At 38.0% G+C, this 24,797-nt stretch overlaps 1 protein-coding gene across 6 annotated transcripts in view; it reads left to right on the top strand.

Moving 5' to 3' along the window:
- Positions 1-1,055: 1,055 nt before the first annotated feature.
- Positions 1,056-24,797, top strand: part of LOC117431471 (rho GTPase-activating protein 17-like) — a 54,648-nt gene continuing 30,906 nt past the window's right edge. For 5 of the 6 annotated variants that reach the window (XM_034052401.3, XM_034052406.3, XM_034052404.3 and 2 more), the window contains exon 1: positions 1,056-1,425. In XM_034052401.3, coding sequence (XP_033908292.2) covers positions 1,373-1,425 — 53 coding nt within the window. In that variant the 5' untranslated portion in view covers positions 1,056-1,372. The remainder of the gene's footprint in view (positions 1,426-24,797) is intronic. The other variant, XM_034052407.3, reaches the window with a different exon arrangement.

Below are 24,797 nucleotides of genomic sequence, written 5' to 3'. Positions count from 1 at the left end.
CCGGGGATCTTCTGGTTACAAGCCCTTTTCTTTAAGCACTGGACCACACAGCCTCCTCTACTATATGCATACAATACTATGCTACGCGTTTTTGGGTTTCCCCCAATTCAGCAGCATAATAATAATAATAATAATAATAATAATAATAATAATAATAATAATAATAATAATAATAATAATAAATAAATAAATACATAAATAACACAGCCTATTGCTACACAGAACAGATCTCAAAAGATAAAGCGTATGTATCCATCGGAACACGAGAGAGCGTACTTATTTATCAACTTGATTAGGGATTTAATGCAAAAGGTAACTTTATATTCGTCTGTTGCAAACATTTAAATTTAGGAAAATGTTTTGTCACTCTTAGTTAATCTACATGTAGTAGTACACCATAGTAGGATCTAAATCAACTGAATGTATAAAATAAATACAAGTTTGACTATCTGCCATTGATTTATTTGATATTCAACAGTAAAAAATAACAATGTAGCTACAACAGAAAGTGACTACTGTACACTGTAACCTGACGCAGAGTAACGTGTAGAGCTATTATTGTAATACAGTGCAATTTAACTGTAGCAGCGATAACGATGTTTACATAATCATTTTGATTTGGTCTATCGTGCTAACACCATATTCAATGCACGCAACAGCTCACTTCAATCAGTCAATCAATCTTTATTTTATATAGCGCCTTTCATAGTGGAGCACCATCACAAAGCGCTTTACAAGATGCAGTAACAACAAGAAAATCCATAATACTTTAAATACAGATAAATGGATAATAAATGCTATAGTTAAAAAAAAAAAATTGGAACTTGATGGACAAGTATACTAAGTTTGCACTAGCACTGTTTTTGCAAATAGAAAAACGTTCTATATGGGAAAAAACACTCTGTACTTGAGATTTCAAAAGTAAAATCTCAGAAAGCATTTAAACGTGTTTCCTAGGCAAGCACTTTCTGTTTCATGGAAAAATGATCCAGTGCCTCCTAACAGCTGCATTGTATTCATAAAATACTTATTACAACGGGGCTATCTCATCCGCTATCACAAGCTAACACGTTTCAGTACAGGGAAGTGGATACTGCATTCACTTCCTGCCATAGAGATTATGCTTCCTGCTAGCTCAGCTAAGGCGTGTTTATGCCTCAGCTAAGCTTCACTGCAGAGTAACCACCGGAGAGGGTACACAGAGGGAGAAACTGACCAGTTTTGCTGAAGAGGTGCAGCAGGACACCGCGAAAAGAGATTACCTGCTGACAGGATACAATGATACATAAGAACTTCTCGACTCTAATCTGATAAAGGATATCACATCAAATTGTTCTCTCTTTTACACTGAGAAGGGAAAAAGAAAAGAAAAATGAAAAAACAGTTCAATCGGATGAGGCAACTAGCCAACCAACATGTTGGCAGGCAAGTACAGTAATTGTTTTACGATTTACTAATGGGGTAGACTAGAGAGAGACTGCGTTTCATTTTAAGTGGATTTCGTTTGTTTCTATAGGAAACACTTTGTGGATAACTACTGAAGGTCACAATTCAGACATTGTGACGAACTTTACTAGTGCTCTAGATTATCGTGTACGGTAGCTACTGCGCATTATGGTTGCAAAAAATGAACTTTTCTCGAAACGTTAGTCATTACAGTATACAGTTAGATTTTAAGTCTAAGATTTTAAGTCCAAAACACTACGGTGTTACTGCGCAGCATAGACAACTGCACTCCTATTAATTCCTTCTGTAATGTTTGGGTATCGCAGAATCCTGTCCTCATGATGAAAGTTTTTAGGTTTCTCCCATATTTTGTTGTATAAACTTGTGAGCCAAGATGTACGTAAGATTTTTGAAATATGCATCAAGCTACGTTGACTCTGCGGTGCCAGATACATTCTATATTAATCGCCTGTAAGTGATCAATGCATCTCCCGACAGCTAGATTTGCATGAACCTAGATACGCGCTTACATGAGCCACAGTATTTTAATAATGTCAAGGTAATGGAAGTGGTTTTGGTAGCTGAACACCAATTTAAGCCGAGTGAAGCTTTTGTATGAGTTGAGACAAGGTTATTGCCGATACAGTTCCCACTTCCAACTGCTGATGACTGTATGTGAGTTTGATCTCCTACTGTAGTAGCAGTGGGCTGCTCCTGCTCTACTGCAATGTTGTGACATGTCAAAGGTGCGTTCCACCCGCATTATAAAGCTGTACATGCCTCTGCTGTCCAGCACAATAGGCAAAATGAGTGCAAAAATGCTGTTTATCAATATCTAGCAATACTAGTGGGTTGCGCTGTATAGCAAAGACCCCAAAACCTTATAGATAGAAGCATTACATTCTGGTAGGCTACTACTTTGTGTAAAGTCGCCCTGTTTTGTGCAGGCATGCAGAATGCTCACATTTGGAAGTCAGAAAGACTAGACTAATGTAGTATTTGCTGAAAAGGAATTGAACTCTAGCGATTCCTTACGTAGATTCAAAACCACAAACAATCTAGATTGTATTCATACACAGCAAATATTTATTTGCAATTGCTTGCATCCCATGGGGTGTTACCATGGTGCAAAATATATGTAAGCTGACTTCAAGTGCAATGTACAACAGTACAGCTATCAAGGGTGTGGAAAGCAATGGCTCCATCGTTGCTGGAATTCATTTTGACTGTATTATTTATTGCTTATCTGGTGTTGCTACTGAGGTAACAAGCCCTTCATAACCATTTGAATTGGGAGTTTGTAAGTTCAAATCCAGCTACTGGAAGCTTTTACAAATCAGAAATGTTTAAGTGACACAGTTCTCACACAGTTACCGAAATATTTATTTGAATATTTTCAGTTCTATTTCAGGTGAGAAACATGGTGCACTATTATGTGTCTGCCTGTTAATGAATTGAGAACCCTCAGTTATTTGACTGTTGCAGTAAAGTTGTCTAGGAATGGCTGAGTGAGACATAGAATAAGATTCCACTGATTCCTATGATTCCACTGATTCCTATGATTCCACTGATTCCTATGGGTCACTCTTGGAATTTGTGTTCCGTTTAATATCTGAACACAAGCCTGAGTATAGCTGTGGCCTAATCAAATGTCAGATAGTGTGCATCTCCTATTGGCCAGTCAGTGAAGTCTTGGAATGATGGCATTTAGACTAATGTAGACTGCTGTTTATCCCTGCCCCGAGTAGGACACTAAGCAGCTGGTGTTCACTTTAAGTGAAGCATGATGCCGACTGCCTGCCAGACTTGTTTGGAATGCATCCTGCGCAGTTTCTCTTTGTTTACTGACACAGTGGAGCTCATCACACTTGCATGCCATGCATCCGTCACTCTATACCAGCAAGGTAAATACTGCTTCTCTTTACTCTTAGATTAACCTGAGTTGAGTCCATTGGCTGAGCACAGCAGTAATTCTGCGTGTTCCTCTTCTGCACAAGCAGTTCATGGATTCAAGTTCCAGCACTGCCTTTGAGGGATACAGGCTTTCACCAGAACAAACCCAAGAGATGCCTCCAGCTTCCAAGCAGGGAAGTGCAGACAGTACACTTCAAACAAAAACATGCCTGATGTATATAAAACAATGACGACTGTTTATGACATACACCAGGCACACTCACACCCAATAAGGCATTATGTTTTCTGTTTTTTTCATTATATATATATATAAACCCATTGCATAGCAGTTTGAGCCATTCCTGGCTTTACTATGAGATTAATAACACACACCTGAGCTTGTTTATATAAATAACACTTTGCAATATGAGTCTTGCTTCCACCCCTTTAATACTACTACTGATCATAATCAAAGTGTGTCTCAAGTTCAGACAAGTATCAGCAATGTGAAATCCGCCTTTGTTTTTCTCTGTGGTGACGTCAGTTTTACTCTACAAAGCTGGATGTTTACATTAAATCAACATGAATCCCAGTTTCCTTTCTACATCGCGACTGACAAACCTTTTCAGCTTCATTGATTGTAACAGCAGCAATAATGCTCTTGCAATGGCAGAAACTTTTTTGGCTTGTTTGATGTATCTGACAAGCTTTAGACTGGGGGAAAACTCTTATTAGAATATAGTATGTACACTATATCATCTAATTTGGAGTAAATAGGGCTGTATTTTTAATAAGCGGTATGATGAGGCTAATACTGTATTGTGGTTCAGGACAATATAACAAAAAGTGTGTATTTAGGCCATTTTGCAAAATAGGGTGGGGACTTACATTTACTGTTAACTGAAAATAAGCAGGGTAGTAAACCAGGCTTGTTTGCAGGTCATAATTGTACCACATGTGTCATGTTTGAAAAAGGACATTTGAAAAATTGAAAACTTGAACTCTAGAACATAAATCAATATGCTTATTCAAGTTGGATTATTAAGAGGGAAGAATTTGCGTATTTTACAGCGTCAAGTGGTTCAATATACTGAAGAGCTGCAGCTGTTTCCGCGTCACAAACCGTGGAACATCAAAAATTGTACAACCAGTCATAGCTACAGTAAATGTTAATTGACCAAAGCAGTAAAAGTCCCAAAGAATCCTGGTACGGGGTGGTGCACTGAATCTCCTCATTCACCAAAGTGTGTTATTATTTCTGTAGCTAGCCTGGTTGGAATGGCTTGCCGTTTGTGTTTTATCTTACTGCTCTTGCTAAACTCCTACGCACCATTAGTTCAAGTCAGATACAGTTCAGCTATGCAAAGTATGTGTCAGTGTAATGGCACTTGGTTCTCTGTTCACAACACCCGTACATGTTTTACTCATTCATGAGATATATTTGATTTTATGGTAGGCTGATGAGTTATGGATGATAGTCTAAACACCAGCTCCATTCAGGTGTGGCGCAGTGTGATGGTAAGTGGTCTCTGACTGCTCTTTAGGGTGGACTGATTTTCACTGCTTTCACCTTGAATTCCTTCATGGCTTGAAACTGATTTTGTTGCAGCTACTTCACTGCTGTTTCCGACTTGGTCAGCCAGGTGCTATATAGTGGAGAACCACTTCACCTGTCTAAACGATCTGGGACAATATGCTTTGAGGAAAGATTTAGTGTTAATAGACACTTCCTCCCAGCAGCTGGCCACCCCCATAGTTCCCACACCGGACTGATCGATTTAACACTTAATGCAAGCACTTCAGTTGTCGAGAAGATAATTTTCAGGATTTAGGGAATGATTTTATCAAACCCCTGCCAAGAAAAGACACAGCTGGATTTTTTAAATGTTGTTTTTTTTTTAAACATGAAAGGAAACCCCCTGAATTGCATTAACCAGCTGTCCTTGTTTATCCGAGGTAAAACCAACTGTTCAACTAACGAAGCAAACTGATTTTGAATCCAAAGTAATACAAATTAGGAAACAACAAGATGAGTAATCAGTTAATCACACCTGTGGGCTATGATCGATTAAAAAATAATTGATCGATTTAATCTTGTCTACCTGAGTGCGGTATCAAAAAAACTGTGAGAGAAAAATGGTGGAGCGTACTTCTAAAGACCTTGGCAAAAGGGCAATTTGAAGGTATCCCCAATTTTTCACAGTATCTGAGAATGAAAAAAAAAGACTTGCAATATTTGCACATCGGTGCATTCCTTTCATGGCAGTACTACACGTTTATCGTATCATCTTAGTCGCAATTAAGTTGATTTTTATTTTTATTCAACGTATTTATTTCAAGCAGTATCAGAAAATTAACAGCTGTATCATACTTTTTCTTCATCTAACTAATAAAATAGCGAGCAATAAATGTAATTTCTTTTCAACTAACCTAAATAAAATAACATTAAGTTACCTTTGTTATGGTTAAGCTTATGGTATACCAAAAAAAGCAATTAAAAATGAAGTTGTTTTTTTTAGTGACTCATTTTGGCTGTCTTCCAATTACATGTCACATTATATAGCTATCATAATACCAAGTGAGACAGAAGAGAAAAATGTGAAACAATTTCTAAATTAAAGACGATAAAAAGCAGTATTAATTGGTAGTAAATTTGAATATAGAAAAGGTAAGCCATATGGTGTGTTCTGTTTTCTATTTTTTCATGTATTCATTTTTTTTCCTTTTGCATTTTGTACATAAAAAACAAAAACAAGACACATTTTAAGTTTCTAAAAATATCCATGGAACCAACCAGTCCTTCCAAGATTCTGAGTATAAATACTTTCCCATGGCGCAGTTTCTCATTAACTACCTAGTCAGAGAATGCGCAAGTGCATAAATAAATAAATAATACATTTTTAAAAATGCGCTTGTGAGAACTGCGATTTCGAACACTGATTGATTTTACAGTTTTCAGAAGTTTGTTTCTGTTGCATTTTTTGTAAACATGAAATCGATTTCAGCAGTAAGTTGTATTTTTTTTTTTAAAATATTTTTTTAATGCTGTTAACTGTTGCTTGATTAAAATATACATATAACAATAATGTATTGGCATTTGCTTGAACAACGTATCTTGAAAGTAAAAGTCCAGTACATAAATATCAAATAATAGGTATATGAAATGGAAAAAAATACTTCAAATGGAAAAGAGTAATGTTGAAACGGAAAATCACTTTGGTGTACAAATTACACACAAATGATTTTGGATATTTCTTATTCATTCTATTAATACAGATTAGGAGAGACACTCAAATCAATGCATTTTAGCATCCTTAAAGGGGCTGGACACACCAGAGCTTCACTTTTATTTATTTATTTATTTATTTATGTATGTATGTATGTATGTATGTATGAATGACATGCAGTAGACAGTGCCACACCAGCGCGTCTATACTCAAGCATCAGTTACCTTTCCTGGGTAAATATGTTTATATAATATTCCACGAAAATATGGCTGTGTTTTGGGAAGACATGGAAAGTGTGACATCAACAGAGGAGGAGAAGAAGAGATTCATACTGTACATAAGTTTGAACATACATTTCCATTTGACTGAAAAAATTTAATTTAGATAGTCTTCTAAAAATAACAAACTGAAGTACCGTGCCTATTTAGTCATAGATAGATATTATTATTATTATTATTATTTATTTCTTAGCAGACGCCCTTATCCAGGGCGACTTACAATCGTAAGCAAATACATTTCAAGTGTTACAGTACAAGTAATACAATAAGAGCAAGAAATACAATAACTTTTGTTCAAGCAAAGTACAAGTGTGACAAACCACAATTCAATAATACAGCAGATAATAGTGATAGTTACATCAGGATATGATTAAATAGTGATAGTTACATCAGGATATGATTAAATACAAAGTACTACAGGTTAAACACTTGGCAGATTACAGTATTCTGAAGTACAGGATTAAATGCAGTAAAATAGGGGGCAAATAAGAGCAAAACAAAGCACATTTACATGAAAGGTGATAGTGTCCCAGGATACAAACAGAGGAGTTCTACAGGTGCTGTTTGAAGAGGTGAGTCTTAAGGAGGCCCCGGAATGTGGTCAGGGACTGGGCAGGCCTGACATCTGTAGGAAGGTCATCAGATAATCACAGTATGTGCTTATGCATATTTGTACGTGCGTGTTTGTGTGTGTGTTGTGTGTGGGTGTACTTTTTCTGCATTTTGTGTAAACTGTCAATAATATTAATTGACCACAGTTTTATAGCAGCTGATTATGCAGCTTAAGATCTGACAGGTACATCTTGTAGCTCACATAGTGATATTTTTTGGTTGACTGAATCAGCAAAACAAAGCACATACAAATAAAATAATCAGTCATATTAATTAATTGCGCAATGCGAGTATCGTTTCCTGAATTAATTGTATATGCTAGGTTTCAGCTCGATCTTCTAAGTCAATGCATAAGACATTTTACAATGTTATAACATATACTCACTGTATTTCGTACACTTTGAGTAAAGACGATCTTACATAGAAAACGTAGGTTGTTGTTTTAAAAAAAATGTTAAATGTCATAACTCTGCTGTACGGTTATTGACTCAGGTGTATGATTGTACAGTTGGGCCTTCATTTAAGCTTGAAACTGATTGGTCCATTCACGGTGTCCATGGAAACATAAGCCTGGAAACGAAATACCCTCAGAGAAGGAATGTTTTACTCGACTTACATAGGTAATGAATTGTGGAAATTGTTAGAGGGGTATTGCTGCAGAACGAAGGCTCCCACAGTGTAGCTCTCACGGTAGGTCACACAGGGTAGTGCTGCGTGTGCAGCTCATAATAGACGTCATCATTATATGCTACAGCCCGATCACATGATAAGGGTGATAAGTTTTACTGGAACAAAATTAGCATTTTGAATACTATTGACTGGAACATACGAGCACTGTAAAAACTAGTCTTTTTTTTTTTTAACTATTTTAGGCGGCTCATCTGGCAAAGCAGACTCCAATTTAGCCGGCTGGAAATGAGATGGTTGCTTTGTATTACTTATAATTGTCTTTCAGTACAATTTCATATCACTAGCAAACCGGTGATTAATCGATTTACTAGATCGGGTGATTTAATTGATCAATAGAAAATGTCAAAATGTCACCCTTAATTCTGAGTATATAATACTCAGACTACTGATTTCTCCTTAATGCTCCCTAACTTCCTCGTTTGACACATTATGCAAATACACGGTTCCTCAAGATTTAAATAGCCTTGTCAGCTCTTTCTTTGCAAGGCTGTGCAAGGGGCTTGCAGTCCAGACAACTCGGCAGGAGACCTCGTGGCTCCTGCCCACATGTGCGTCTGTCTAGAAGGAACATTTGTTGTAGATTAGGGGTTACCAGAGGCTAATTTGTTCAAGTGTTTACAGAATTTAATTAAGTATAGTCCTGGTGAATGTACTGTTTAATACTGTCTGTGTACAACATAAAAACTGTTCATGGTTATTCCATATACAATGTGGATGAAAATCCCCGGTGACAGGGAGACAGTGGAGGTGCCCTGTACACATGTTCCTCACCAGAAAGTCGTATCCTAAGAGAATCTGGGGGTAGATGGAGAAACTTATCTATCCATTTGTACATAGACATTTTTATTCTAGTTTCTTTCATGATCACTCTGGTTTTGTATTCAACACAAGGGTTGTATGTATCTTCCCGTAATTTCAATCAGTCTTTTTCCTCTAAGCTAATGCTCAACAGATTCAACTTTTCATTGTAATGATTAATTGTAATTTTGTACTTGTTTTGGGAGTTTTAAAAAACCCCAATGAAGTGGGCCCACAAGGTATATTTTCATTTTAACAAAATTAATATTTACCAAGAAGCATCCTGAGGTTAATGAACAGTAGTGGTGTTGAATATTTAACAGCATCCGACTTTCTTCATGATCGCCTGCTGATCCCATCATGCTGTGCAGTTTGACCTCTTTAACATATCATAGAATGTTTTTTCCTAGAAAAGCCCCAGAGAGGAACATTATCCAAAGAATAAGAAGAAATCAGCTGAATTAATAAGTGTCATGCCATCGGAGGATCATTTGAAATGCTGCAACACCACCACATCTCCTGTAACTACTGGAGTAGAGGGTCTTGTTAAAGAAACCACAGTGCACGCTCTAGCAAATAAGTCACTGCAGGTTTCTTTCACACATAAACTAATGGAAATCCCGGCTTTCTGTAATGATAAACAAATTACTTCTGCAAAAAAAAAAAGTTTCATCGCGTATAATCGAAACTAACTGTGATTGTGGGAATTATTAAAAAGTGAACTGAATGCATTCAAAATAAATTAACTTCTGTAGATATTTTATGACAAGGATCAAAACTTCAAATATTTCAAAGCATACCTTGGATCGTTGCCCTTGGATTTTTTTCAACATTGTATGGGATAACCATTAGTTACCTTTTTTAACAGACGCCCTCCCCCATTTTCTGCTTAAGACATCTCTGCGCTACAGGCACTTTACCAAGAGGTGTGAATGTGAATGATTCTGTGTAGGATATATTGTGGCCCAAAGTGCAACTGTTCTGAACTGTAATTTTCTTTCGTAAGTTTATATTCAATAGATAACAAATGTGCAGTCTAACTTCTAACCTCGCCTCTTGTGTCAGCTACTAACTACACAAGTTACAGCCTACCACTAAGGTAAGCATTTACTCTTGGCAATACACCTTGTCAAGAGTTCAAATCTTAACCAGGATCTAATCGTTCTGTCCAGACTGCAGTGCATGTCTGTCTGAGTGCGTGTGCACTGGGGTCAAGTGTTTGAGTGAGGTGTTTGAAGTAGACTTCTGTCTGCCTTGCTGGTGTCAAGAGATCTATGTGCATTTGTTGCTGTAGAGACCTGTTGTTGAAACCACTTGCTGAAATGCCCCCCATCTTCACATCCTGTTTTTATTATAAGGTAAGGGGCATGTACAGTACTAAACATGCATTCAGAAACAAAGGGTCCCTCAGTTCACCAGAGACTTGATTTTGCATATGTGTTGTATCAGATCACTCTTTATATTTTATATATAGAAGCAGTATAATGAAGCTGTCAGAGTCTGGGCCATGTAATCACCAGTACAATAGGTCTCACTTCTCCTCTTCACGCAGTGTGCTGGGTCCTCTTCACTGCAGGATGATGCAGTCCCAGGGCTGCACTGTGTGGAAACTGCTAATGAATTATTCAGACTGTACCTGACTGCGTTCTGGATGGCTAAAGCCCCTCGTTTCATCACGGAGACGGGGGGGGGGGGGTCTCGTACATGATACTCTACAGCTTGTCGTGTTGATCTAGTGTTGCCATGGCAATGCAAGGTTCCCATATGCTATCGTTTGTTTGTTTGTTTTTAAGAGCATGCTCTACTAAAGAAATAAGAAACTGCTCTCTCTCTCTCTCTCTCTCTCTCTCTCTCTCTGGACATACATTCAGTCACTGATAGGATGACATTCAGTCTTTGTTGGTTTGTTTATTATTTGTAATCATTGTGCAAGTACTGTGACCTCATAGCAGTGCTAGCATAACCAATAAAGCAAAGTACTATATCCTCTTTACGAGTGCAGGTTTAGTTTTAAATGTAATGAGTAATAACATTTGTATCACATTCCTGTAAAAATGCATGCTAGGCATTTTTTATGTGAAGGCTTTTTTTCTTTCTTTCTTTCTCCTACTTCCGGTTTACACAAAGACATTTTTGGCCGACCTGAACAAATGTTGCCAGCTGACTTTTGCTTTTTCACTACCATCATCCTTGTATCATGCAGGCTGCTTCTGCCCCTTCTGGTTTTTGTTTTGTATTTCTGCAATGTTTATAAAAAGAAGTAGTGCAACAATTTAGACAATTTAGACTGCAAACATTATCAACTACCAGCTGTTGGCAAAAGCTTCCTTTTCTGATAGAACCAATTTCTCCACACCTTTGTCCTTCATCTTTCTCTTCCCACTATGATTACCAGGGTCACTGGTTTGCAGAAATGTGCCTGACCAGCCAATAAAATAAATAAGAAATGCTTTCTACGTTACATGAATAGTGAATCATATTTTTTAATAACCCAAGTAAGGCTGTATTTGAAGGTTCGTTCGCAAGCCAGGAATTCAAAGATAGTTTTAAACCTTCGAAGGTTAGTCAGGCAGCATTCACGCACTGTATGTGTTTTTTTTTCTCTCTCTGTTAACAGAAACCGTTTGACAATGTGTGAATACTATAAATCACACATTAAATGTCGCTCACATGGAAAATTCGATCTTTTGATTTGTATAATGCATATTACGTAAACACAAGTTTTTGGGGGGGTACGTATAGCGGTTGTAGTGCTTCAGTAAAATATGTACTGAATACCTAGTTTACAAGACAGTGTAAGAGAAGTGCTATGGTAGAATATGTTTGAAACATACGCTAACACTAATAATGTTAATTTCAAAAACTGAGCACTGTCCACCCCTCCCCCCTCCAACTTGTGTTAGCCATCTCGACAGCAAAGCATTGTATACCGTAAGCTGTATTGAAAGAAATGTCTTGAAACCCCTCTGCTGTTTGGGATTTTGTTAAATGCCCAGATGACCAAAAAAAAAAAGTTGAATGCAAACTGTGCAAGCGACTGTTGACCTGCGGGGTCACTTGACAAGAGTGAGTTCATGTTGTTGTTGTTGTTGTTGTTGTTGTTAAATTATGACTGTAACTGATAACCTGCTTGGAATGGTGACTGTTAGATAAAGCTTTGTTTTGCCTAAGTCCGCTGCAGTTGGTGTTGCTGCAATGGAAGCTTACTGTATATATTGCAAGTAGCATCAATTATGTGTACATAAACGTGTATTTGTATTTACATTATAAAAACATGATTACTGTTCCATATAACATGTTTTTAAACTATATGTGAATGCTTTATTCAATTTATATGGCTTACCTGTAAAATAATAGGATTTTCAAATATCAAATATAAACTAGTAGGTATGGTGATGTCGCCAGTACATTATGCAAATTAGTACCATTGAAGGTTCAAACCTTCGAAGGTCAAAATGTCCCCTTCGTTACAGCCCTAGACCCAAGAGTGTTATCCTGATTCACTGGAGCCTAAAAATACTTGAAAAATGAACCTGTATGCCTCTGCCTGTTACACAAACTATAGGCTCTGTGCTCTACTGTGTTGAGAAGAGAGTTCTTTTATAGGTTAATATGATTTAAAGGGCAGTAATAAGAATTGGGGGTGAAAGGGTTAAACGCATGCATTTCAGTTTACAGTTTAACCTTAGAAACCCTTTCCATACACTTCAGGTTAAAAGGTCTGAAATTGCAATTGGCTTCAGTGATATGGACTGTGTGCGCCAAACAAACGTGGTTAGTGATGCATGAAGACTCCCCATTGTGAGAGAGCAGAGAGTCTCCTGGTTCCATGTCCAGTCCAAGAACAGTATTTCAGTGGGAAATATCCCTTGGAAGAAAAACGAGGCCGGTGGGAGGAGAAGAACTACTGTAGCACTGTGATCTGAATTAGAATGGAGAACAACATTCCACATTCCACATAGTAAAATTCCATTTCAAGTCCAAATTCTGTCCTGCTTTGATTCCCTATTCCCCGCTGAAAATACATTCAAACGCAACTCGCTGTAAGAGAAAGGTTGACCTTGAGATCATTTCCTGGTTATATTTTTCAAACAGTAAATCAGTTTGGTGCACTGTAATGTTTATAACAGACTCCCCCCTGACCTGCTTTGCCATTGCAGTTTGAAGAGCAGGGCCTCGTTGTAAAGTTTTCTGTAAATAATTGTTTGCGATTCCTGCAATTTTGAAGAGTAATTAAAGTATGTAGCTCTACTGCAGTAAGGGTGGAATTTTACAAGCCCAGAGTTAGTACTAACACTGAGTACAGAAAGCACAAAATGAATCACAGGTCACTTTTAGACCAGGAGTAGCTGCAATCCACTTTAAAAAGTTATAACACTGTTTTTAGTGGTTTCTCAGGGGACGCTGTAGTCGTTCACACAATCATTTACAGTTTGTCACTTTAGTTTGACTGGCAGTCTGTTCTAAGAATGTATTTACTGTACTGTATTTAACGTCTGTTGTTCCTTATATGGTCATGCTATGATTCTGCAAAACAAAAAAACATTTAGGTTATCACGTGATCAAGACTAAAGGCTTAGTCATAATAACTGTGAATTTGTTTGTGTATCTGTTACAAGCAGACAGCTGTACCTGTCGAGCACCTACAGACTGTTCTGACTTCCTCCTCCTTTGCAAAGTTAGCTGTAGAATTTCTTTGCAAAATTGTGAGCTACGTTTATGATTGGTGAGCTGTAATTTTGGTTGCCTAAATAAGACCTGGAAACACCCATATGAGAGTCATTTCCTTACAACAAAGCAACTGAGTACTGCTGCAGGGATTCAGACAGAAGCCGAAGTGTTTAAAAATAGACTAGTTGGTGTTTGCCTCTTGGAGGTTATTTCAGTTGTTCTTTCACCGTTTTGTAGCATTTGTACCTTCTGTTCTATTGTGTGCTGGTTCTTAACAGAATCAAAATGCTTTATAAAATGTGTGTTAGGTTCTGTTTTTAAACTAAAAGTCCAGCGAATAAAGTACCACTATGCATGCCCTTTTAAGCACGATAAAGCTGTTCTCAGTTTTATATCATTTACGTGGAATTCTCCTTTCAGGAAATAGCTGTTCATAAGACACTTTCAAATAAAAGGTAACACTTTCAAAATATGAATGCTGTTTTCTTTAAGGTCAAATAGTAGAAGAAATTACAAACTCCTACAGTACATTGAATCCTGCTTATAGGGTGAAAGGTATTATTGTGTACTGCAGGCTTCCATTACCTACAGTCTAGATTGGACTGCAGATATTTAGCGTCAAGCCTGACCGGGTTAAGCTTATCTTCAAACAACCATAGTATAGCACAGCACCTAGATCAATGCTAATGCAGTATAAATTAGACTCTGTAAATTACAGAGTGCCTGTCTACACTTGTAATTTACTGCTTCGTTACAGTAATTGAGTGTGACGGATGCTGCTTGTGCCATTACCCTGACGCCATAAAGATCCTTCTTATCTCCTACTCTGGCTGCAACATCGCTCCCAGTACCACAGAGCATTGGTGCCCTGCCAGCAGCCCTTCAAAGAGTGGACGTCTCAGAAGGATACATTTTAATCAGAACGCGCTGTCAAAGGAAGTGGTCCGCACAATACATGTAGGGCAAATTCGCTGACAAAAAGAACCCATTGTTTCACGTCCTTAGGAAAATGTTGCTTATTTTCATGGAATAGCAACACATGACTATAATTTAGATAATGATTGCAGTCCTTCACAGATTACGGATTTTAATAAAGATTAAAAGAAAAAAAAAGTTTCAACAGCTTTCGTTGATGCTACATTTCACCTGTATGTTTAAGCCTGGCATTGTTTTAAATTTGTAATGCACCAGCAGGCATTTGGAAAAATGAACTGTGTATTATCAAGCTTTGTCACTGAGAGGTCATTCCTGGCTAGTTATGCTTGGTTGCTATTAAATAGTGTGGTATCAGCTTTCTGAAGGCCTAGTGCTGTATAAAACCATGGTCCAAAGTACATGTCAATAAAGGTCACCAAGGGGCTATGAAAGATCATGACCTTGCTAGAACATTACATTTCTACCCATATTATTTTACTTTGGAAGGGTATGAACATTGATTTGACAAGAATGCCAGCAGCTTGTAACTTCTGTGACGATACAGAAGTCTCTTGATCAATTGCAGTTGCAGCTCAATGTTAGCTTAGTACCATGATCAGTGATTGGAGGGCAAAAAAGCCATAGTGCAGCGCATATGTTCTGTTTAAAATTCCATTGGTATGAGAGGAATTCCAGCTTGACACTTCATTAGGCTCTGTATAATCCCAAAGACTGCTGGGAATGTGAGGCCAGCTGCAGTAGGCATCAAGGAAACCTAATTGGTGCTGTTGCAAAACTACATACAATAAACCCTAGTTAGTTTGTGGTAGTTTTGTGTCATTATCAGTTTGCTTTTGATTATAAGATGCTGATGCAGGCTTTACAACACCACAGTAAGTGCAGGCTAAAGGTTTAAAAAGCGAGATGCTTATCCCACTGAATACCAGGCATTCAGCTCGGAGCAGCTGCGTCGTAGATTGCTATAGTCAGTATCACAAAAACACTGAGTTATGCCCCGTTTGCTTTATGTTTGTAGTTCTCCATTGCATTGATATGTTAAGGAGTTAAGCAGTTCCAATGAAGCACAGATCCAGACCTCAAAGAAGCAGAGAAGAGTGGGGCTCTCATAGTGGTTGGCAGCTCTCCAGCAATTTGTTTATAAAAGCCCATTAGGTGACGTGTAAAAGAGTTGTGACCTGGATTGCTAAATTTCATTACCATAATTTGAACATGCAGTAATACTACGTGCAGCAATGTACTGTACATGGGCTTTTATTCACTAGGAGACAAATGAAACATTAGTAACTAGTGTAGTCTTGGATGCACCTACAGTATTAACCACGTGGCTGCCATATCGACAGGAAAATGCAACTTTGATTAAATTATAGTATACATATCCTGAATGCGATATGCTTACTGTATTAATGTGGTGTACAAGGGCTTCTCATTTATGCAAAAATGAGCACGTTTTTTTTTTTCTTTGTGCACAGTATGTTGTTCAGATTCAGAATAGAGTCCTACAAAAATGAATACAAAATAACATAAAAAACAGTAGGAGGGACAAGCAAACTGTGTTTGTTCTGGCGCTGCACTGTAGAAACAAGTTTTCTTTTGTCTTGTAAAGTCACATATCTGTGAAGTAAGTTCCCAGAATCTTGGCATGTGTAATTCTGGCACGCCGTTAAGGCAGTGGTTCTATGCCTGTTCTCTCACAGCTCTCAGAATCTGCAGCAGGTTCCTCCTAGATTGTTTTGTGTCTTAGAGTAGAGCAGTGGTTGTCATTCTGTGGTCCGGTGGCGGTCTGCCAGCTCCCTTCAGGTGGTCCGTGGAAAGATTACATAATAAAATGTAAAAGAAAGCGGCAACGTGGTTTATAGATCCCATTGCAAACCCAAAATGTGAGCAGGAAGAAAACATGGAGAATATCTTAGCACAGCAGCTTGTAGCAAGGGATAACACACAACAGGGCGTGTGTTGTGTTGCATTAACATACAGCTGTAGCTAGGTTCAACCAACAAAGCCATATGTTAATGCAACAAAATGCACAAGCCAACTTCAGCCTGAATTGTCTTACAATTCTTTAATGGTGTGCACAAAGGAGGCCAGGCCCACTATTATAAACATGGCACAAAAAGGAAATCAGGAGTTCAGCCTGCTGAAGTTATTAATCAAACACTGGATTTGCTCCAGATATTTAAACTGGATCCTTGTGCAAATAAATAGAGGATACTGAGTGAAAAGGAGTAGAACTTGCAGGATCTACAACTTGTATCCCAGAGATTCAAAATTGCAGAATTATACATTTACTGGCACGCTGTGCTTTTAAGAAGAAAGCATCATTGTAATTTAACGGGTTTTGTACCACATTTGCACTGGATAACATTCTTACATCCTAACAGATTCATGTCTTGTATATTTCTTCAATTAAAGTTGGCAGAAAAAAAAACAAACTTTTACTTTTGCTTAAGGAGATGATTTGGCTTTGTAGAACAGTGAAGTTTCATTTCTTGTTTATATATGACTTGAGACCGCAGTGCAGCGAGGCAAAATTGGGATTTTGGAACCCAAGACAGAAGACATTCTGATCCACAACAGAGGAAGAAAGGATAGAGAGAAGGACTTCTCTTGTCAAACAGGAGATAAAACTGAACTGTTTGTGCTCGAAGATATTCTAAATATAACACTTTTTTTATGATCTGAATTGAATTTTCCTACCACGTTGAAGCCAAATAATAAATACTGTCACCATAAAGAGTGAATTGAGCAAAGCTGCTACTTCTTAATTTTTTATAGTATTTTGGAGTAACCAAGCAAGGTATCTTTTTTGTTTTGTTTAATTCAGATAAGTGTACTAACTATACAGTTGGAAATAATTATATTGCTTCAATGCATGCTGTTGTATTATGTATTATAATATCAAACAACCACAAAAATATATCTGTTTGGGGAACTTTTCAAAGAGAGATTATATTAACCCAAACTATTTTGATAATGAACCGTGCTTAGTTTTATGTGTCAGCTTGTTTGTTTATCTTCCTCCTTAGCATTTGTCAGTACAGGCTAATAGGATGTGTGATGCTTTACATGAAAGTGTATTTATATTTTTAACAAAGCATTATACCAAAGTTTAAAGCGTTATAGTTTACTTGAACACACAATCCATCTTTACAGTCAAGATATTAATAAATTCTGTGAAGCTGTAATGAGCTAGTGGGAGGAAAGTGCACAAAGTTCTAACCTTGAGAAACAAAGCTCTATTTTTTCACACTTACAGCGCCAAGAAGCAAAGAAGCTTAACTGTACTAAATATAGACACACCTCTCCAACAGCGATCTTTAATGATACTAGATGTATACTGTTTCACTTGTCTCACTCACATCCTTTGCCTCAAAAAGCATGTCATCTCTGCTGAGGGTTGTGTTTAGAGGTGTATGGTGCTGTTGTTCCTTGGCGTTTGTTTACAACATTCTTCTATTGTTTGCCCTTCTGTGCCCTCAACTGGACCAGTCGACTGTCCCATTTGTTTACACACTCCTGTATAAATATCAAAACCCAGGATTTTACAACCCCAGTGCCTTTGCTTGTTCCACTGTCAGTCTGTGGGCTGCTGTGAATGAACAGAGTTCCTACTTGAAACAGTCAGTGGGTAATGTATTTTGCAGTGCAAAGGTGTTAAATCAGTCTGAGCAGCCCAGTGTCTGCACTACCCACTCCTTCTCCTATTATAAATTGTAGTTACGTTACATTGGGATTCTTTTACAGTATTTGCATTATGATTCTTCTATTTGCATTATGGTCCATGCTTGTGTGTTTGTTCTATATAAGTAAGCAGTACCCAAGTTTAGAAATCCTTTGGTATTGGCAAGCCTGAACCAATCTGTGGTAATGTTAATGTTAAAAAAGGGACTTCAGTGACCAATGTTAGTACAGTATTGTGCTAAGCCTGTGTGAACCCACAACAAGTTTGATGGTTCTTAGGTTTAGTTGCTTTAGGTCTGCAAACTGTGCATCCAGTAATATTTTGCTATTGAACTGCTGAATAATTCATGTTATCTGCTTTCATCCATTTATCTTGTATTGATCTTGCCCGGAGTCTTTCTCAGTTTGTTTTAAGTTGTTTTCAGCTGCTGCTTATGAAAATCGGCTCCCTGGCAGAAGAATCTACTCGGAATTGGCACAGCGTGTGGTCAGATGGCACCTGGGGACTTGCTAATGCTGCAGTGCAGTTCTGTGCAGTAACTTCTACAGCACGTTCTGTCTTAAAGGCTTGAGAAATCTAGGATTTATGCTGTTCTTTTCAATGTACGGAATTACAAAAACAAGTTCTATTTAGCACTGGAGAAAAAAAAAAAAGGCTCTGGACATAGAACGCTGTTAATACTAAAAAAAAAATATTATAATAAGGTGTTGTTTACCTGGCAGATATTGGCACTGCACTATGAAAACAGTTGTTTCAATTGACATGCGAAGCGGAAATCCAATCAGAGTTTTCTTTTTGTTTGCTGCAAACAATTACCTTTGACTCTTCTCTGTGCTGCAAACAATTACCTTTGACTCTTCTCTGTGCTGCAAACAATTACCTTTGACTCCTCTCTGTGTTGCTTTGAAGTGCAATAAAGTGATGCTCTCATGGTTAATAGCAGTGTAATCAGAATGCACAGAGGACATAGCGTTTTCAGAATTACCACAATGTTTGTACTTCAGACCTAGGTGGTTTCCTGTCCTGCTTGATGTTAGTGCAGCTGGCATGGTTGTACTGTATTTTCAGCAGTACTTTACATCTTTAATCACAAATTTAGGTCACAGAAATGCTAATTAGTATTGGCTGGCACCCATTATATATGTAAGTGTACAAATCACTCTAACTTTTTCTGTATGCAGTACTGCAATTTAAAATGTTCACATGCTCTACCTGGTTTGTACTGTTGCGTCGATACACCATGAAATTGACGTCCTTTGCTACAATCTGAATTTATAGGAGTTGTGGTTTGGACTGCGCGGCTAGAGAAAATAAACATGCGTTTTGCACATCCCCAGTGTCTCTCAATAAAAAAATAAAAAATAAAAAAAAATAGTAGGGAACGTCATATTAACACTGTTGTCCCGATACAGAATGTAACTTTAAGTGCGTCGCTGAAGCTAAGGAGAGCTGTTGATTGTGTCTGTTATAAAGCACTGTGAAATGCCAGTACAGAGATTGCACTCTGTTGTTGACACAGACGCTTCTTCCTTTCAAGCGCTCTGGTTTAAGAACACAGTACACGTTAGGCTTCGTAGGCTTAATTCCCCGATTACTCGCCTTATCACTTTTCAATGCGAACTGCATTCCCTGCACAACGAATATTGTCTTTTTTTTGTGTTCGTCTCAAGCATTTTTGTACTTTTAAACCACAGCTCTCTCATTGTTGTGGTGCATGACTAATCAAATGGCCTTTGAGGCGTTAGAGGCATTCACAGTGGTGTGTGATGAGGTAAGCTAAACTGTTCTGTCTCTACATGCCTGTGAAACTTTAATATCTTAAGAGAAGCTTAGGATATTATGGCTGTTACTAGAAACAGCTGCTGTCGACACTGACTGCCGAAGAGAACAAGTCTAAACTGCACTGCACAAATAGACCTGATACTTCTGAAATCAGGTAAGGGTTAGCAGTGTAAAATGTAAAATGCATGCCTCGCATCCTCTGAAGTGATTACTGTATCACTGTTCTGCTAGGCTGCAACATCAATTTTGAACATTTTTAACACGTTTTGAAGGTTTCATGGACTGACTAGCTGCAGAATGGAAACCGCTGGTGCCTTTTGCAGTGTGTTTGCTTCTTCAAGGTTATTGCAGTTGCACAGCTACAGATAGCATGTTTACAGAGACCGACTGGCAAGCTGTCTCTGTGTGTGCAGTGATTTGTATGAAAAAGAGGCTGTGAGATGGGAATCGCAACACATGTTGCAGATGTTATGACAGAATTAACTTGTGCTTGAATCATGTGTGGCTGTTTATAGTAACACTTAGAAATACATCGGAATCCATTCAGTGGACTGTGGATTTTAAATCTAAGTACACGTGGTAGAACATTCTGTACAATCCTCCTTGACATTAAGTTACAAGAGCCTTACCATTATGTCTCAGTAACCAGTCATGGGAGGGAGAGAGAGACACACACAGTGCATACAGCCGTTTTTTTGTAAAATACCTTGTTTTAAAAATCTGTAGTTGCAAGTCTAGTTTTTTTCTTCAAATGAATTCACTCCTGTTTTGTGTACAGTTTCAGTGCAAAATGAACTAGGTTTTATTCAAATTTAAAATCCAGATTTATAAAGAAAGATGTCGAAGACAGTACAACTGCATAATTATAGTACATGTTTTTAATAAAATGATCAAATATACTTTAATATTGTGTTCTGGTATTGGTTGATATTCCGTAAATGCTTTAATAAGGTCCTTGGTTACATTTCTCAGAAATGTGTTTTTCATTTTGCAACATTTTTATGTATTTCGTAACAAAACCATGTAAAATGCTATTGGTAAAGTATGTGATTTTGGCTGAACTGTGTGTTGAGGATTATTCACTGTAATGTGGGATGTCCTTACAGTAGTCATTCACACCACAGCTATGCTGTTGCTGCTCCCCCAGAGATCTTCATGTTGGACAGATAACCTCACCGAATATAGGATTTGGCTCTGAGGTTTTCCTTCACATAAGCCATGAAGAAATTCTTCTTCTGCGATGGGGTGAGGCTCTGAGGTTATATTAAACACAGCTGTCTGCTTACTATTGCCAGAGTGTGTAGTGCAGATTTTATTTTTGGAAGCCATACATGTTTTTTGTTTTTTATGGGCAACATAACCGCCATGAGTTTGTTAGTATGTGTGGAAGGTTAAGCATGTCTGTTTATGCATTGAAAGCTTTTGATAACAATAATGATTACTGCTATACTGTAATCATTGACCCACCAGTCGTTAGTTTTTTTTTTTGTTTGTTTTTTTTTTTTTTTTAAAAAGAGCTTTTGGTTGAAATGTTAAACTCTGCTCACTCACTGGAGTTGTAAATAGACAGCCTCTTACCTTTATAAAAGTGCAAGTATGGCGATATATCTTTTCTAATCCTGCCTGGGTCATTATAAGACTACAGGAATATCCTGCATTTAATTTTTCCTAATGTACATACAATACTTAACTCTGTATGGGCGTGGTGTTTTTCTGGTCTTTGGGTTGGCTTAGGAAAATGCTTACATTTTCAAACCTTGTCAGGGCTGAAGGTCATATTCGGTATCTGTGGGCCAGACATCCTAGAAAAGTGATTTTCCATTCCAGCCTTCAGGGGAAATGCTCACCTCCCTTGCAACCTTCAAGGACACACTGCCCCTGTGACACGGGGCAGAGCTGAGAGAGTATCTAGAGAAGGATACTGTCAATTAGGATGCACACAATCACACTGCCCTGGTACAGTTCTAGCTCCACTGCTTTCTGTCATACTGAGCCAGAGCTGGTAATGGAGGGCAGCTTGGAGTCAGGCGACCGCAATCATCACAGCAAGTCCTCCCTGGTGGCATTTAATGAAGTCAATAGGGATGCAGCCACCTAGTGCTGTGAAAAAAATAAATCTAAAACTGTAATTAATAATGCAAATAGAATGTGTTATTACATTTAAATAATGCATCAATACTTAGATTTTAATTATATAGTTTTAATGTAGAATACTACTATCTCTCAAATGCTCGGCATTACATGTACTAAGATGCCTACTACATTTATTTGATGATTCAATACGTGTATGTAACAGTGTCAGAGAGCATGACCATAGTTAAATAATACAAAGCCTGTCTGTACAGTAATCAGGCCTTGTTTGTGTTTGCTGATATGTATTGCACAGCATATTGCAAGTTTGTGATGTTTAAAAGTTGTGTCCCCCCCAAGCAGACTTGCACTATATCGTTATGAATTGAGCAATCGAGAGCTGTATCATTACCATAGAAGCGCACAGAGGAATGTGCTTCCTGACGTATAAACATCACCTTTCTGGACGCAATAAGTAAATGCATGGGCAGTTAACATTAGGGATGAATCATGCTCAAGTTCATTTAGCTAAAAAGGACTTTATTTGTAACATTTGGTAATGGAACAGGCATTCCTTGTCCTGCCTCCCTTGTCTACATGTACCTCCCTGCTTACAGTGCTGTATTAACACTCCAATGAAGCAGCAAACCTCTCTCCCAAACAGATTCCCACCTCCTGAATGACTAAGGGTTCTGTTTTTAGCTCTGTCACGAAAGCAGTCTGTGATGTCAGCATGCGTAAGGAGGGGGTGGTGTGTCAACAGCAGCATGACTAAGAATAATGACCTAGAGATCCGTCAATCCCCCGGAATCCCGGAGCTTTGTGGAAAAAGACCCACATCACAGCCCACCAGTGTATTCTGTAATCCTTCTCTTGCTGAGAACTGACCTCACCACACTCTGTGTGGTGTTGTGTTTGTTGGGAGCGTCATACTGCTTGTGGCTGTGGGGAAAGGAAATGATCCGGCCTTCACAAACCCTCTGTTGTTGCTAAGCCAGATGAGCCAAGGGCCTGGGAAACAAGAAGCAAGAGCTGCTACAGTACTGCGCTTGTAAACTTGAATACTGATCCCACTTCCAGCCTTGTTGCAGTACAGTACACTTCACAATATGCAGTGCACTTTAAGTTCTCGAATTCGCACAAAAGCTTCATTCCGGAACAGTTGTGGTTTTGTATTTGTGTTGTTTCTCTAACGGCACTGTGAGCAGGAACTGTAACCTGAGGCAGCTGAAAGATAAAAAAGAGGATCTGTGGATTGTGCCCCACCCTGTCCTCCTCTTGAAACTATCCTGTTGAGAGATACATCGCAGCTCCCTTCCAGCCATGGCCTGTTTGACTGGAGTCGACCTGTTCCCATAACAAACCCTGCGGAATGTTGAGAACAGGAAGTGCATGTTGTAGCACAGGAATGAATTCCACACCTGAAAAAGGAGCCAAACCATGTGTTTAGTACTGGGAGACAAGCTGACAGTGTGGAGGAAACAGGAATTCACACACATAAGGAAACTACAGTTACTATACAGCTATGGCCAAAAGTTTTGCATCAACCTGTAGAATTAACTCATCGTGCTTCATGAAGTCGGATGAAACCTGCTGAATAATGTTACGTTAACATATTGAATTACATACTGCTTTGTGGTTTTCTATATACTTGGCAAAAAACTGACATTTTGAAATCCAACAATCCAAATAAAATATCGGAATTATGTTCACATTGTTATTTTATTTTTTCGATTATGTCTCAATCCTAAAATACTAGGTGATGCAAAACTTTTGGCCATAGCTGTACATAGTAACAAAGTGAGTGGGCCTTAATTGTGCTAATGCAGAATCCTGATGAAGATTAAAGAGTCAGTAAAGCCTTTACACCTTAACCACTTTTTAAACTAAGTGCACAAGGATGTTTTCATCAAGTACATTAGAATATTTCTTATTTCATAGTTTATCTAAATGTTTCTTCATTAGGGACAGCATTCTGTTTACTGAAGAATTGTACAAAGGGCAGCCAGTGGCCTCCTGAAGAATGTGGGCTGAATTCTAGTGAAAGTTTACCACTATTTACTCCTTACCAAAGGAAATGGATATAGTGAATGCTAAAATAGATCTGCATGTCTGTACAGTAAACACAGATGTCAGAAATGTTCACTTAACTTTATAACCGCTCGTGAAATCATGATGGTCGTTTGATTTTTATTTGTACACTGGTATCTTTCCAGGGTGTTTTAAATGTAAATGCTTTGCATTGATCAAAGAAGTGGCCATCTTGATTGAAATTGAATGATGTAAGCCTAACCAGAGCCTTCAGCATACTTCAAGTGAATATAAAGATATAAGGGCTTCAGTCATCTTCTCCTTTTTTTTTTTTTAACCACAGGTGCTAATATAGACATAAAACCAAGGTCCTATTGTAAGTGACTCTGCAGCAGTTGTGGATGCATAGCTCACTGCAAAATGACTAATTAATAATAATAATAATAATAATAATAATAATAATAATAATAATAATAATAATACTATTTAACAGGTGTGTTTTTTCTACTCTTACTAGTACAAGTTCAAGTCAGAACCTTCAGTGCACTGTTGGTACGTTCAGAGGAAGAAGTGACAGACGCCTGTCGAGACAATGATGTGACGCAAAACAAAGATTGATCTTTGTTTCTCTCTCTCTCACTCTCTTTTTTTTAAATGGATCACGTTCTTTCGGACCAGTGTGGT

The sequence above is a fragment of the Acipenser ruthenus genome, chromosome 22 (assembly GCF_902713425.1).
Source record: "Acipenser ruthenus chromosome 22, fAciRut3.2 maternal haplotype, whole genome shotgun sequence".
Taxonomy (NCBI): Eukaryota; Metazoa; Chordata; class Actinopteri; order Acipenseriformes; family Acipenseridae; genus Acipenser; species Acipenser ruthenus.
The sequence above is the reverse complement of the archived record's forward strand: the minus strand, read 5'-3'. Positions and strand labels throughout refer to the sequence as shown.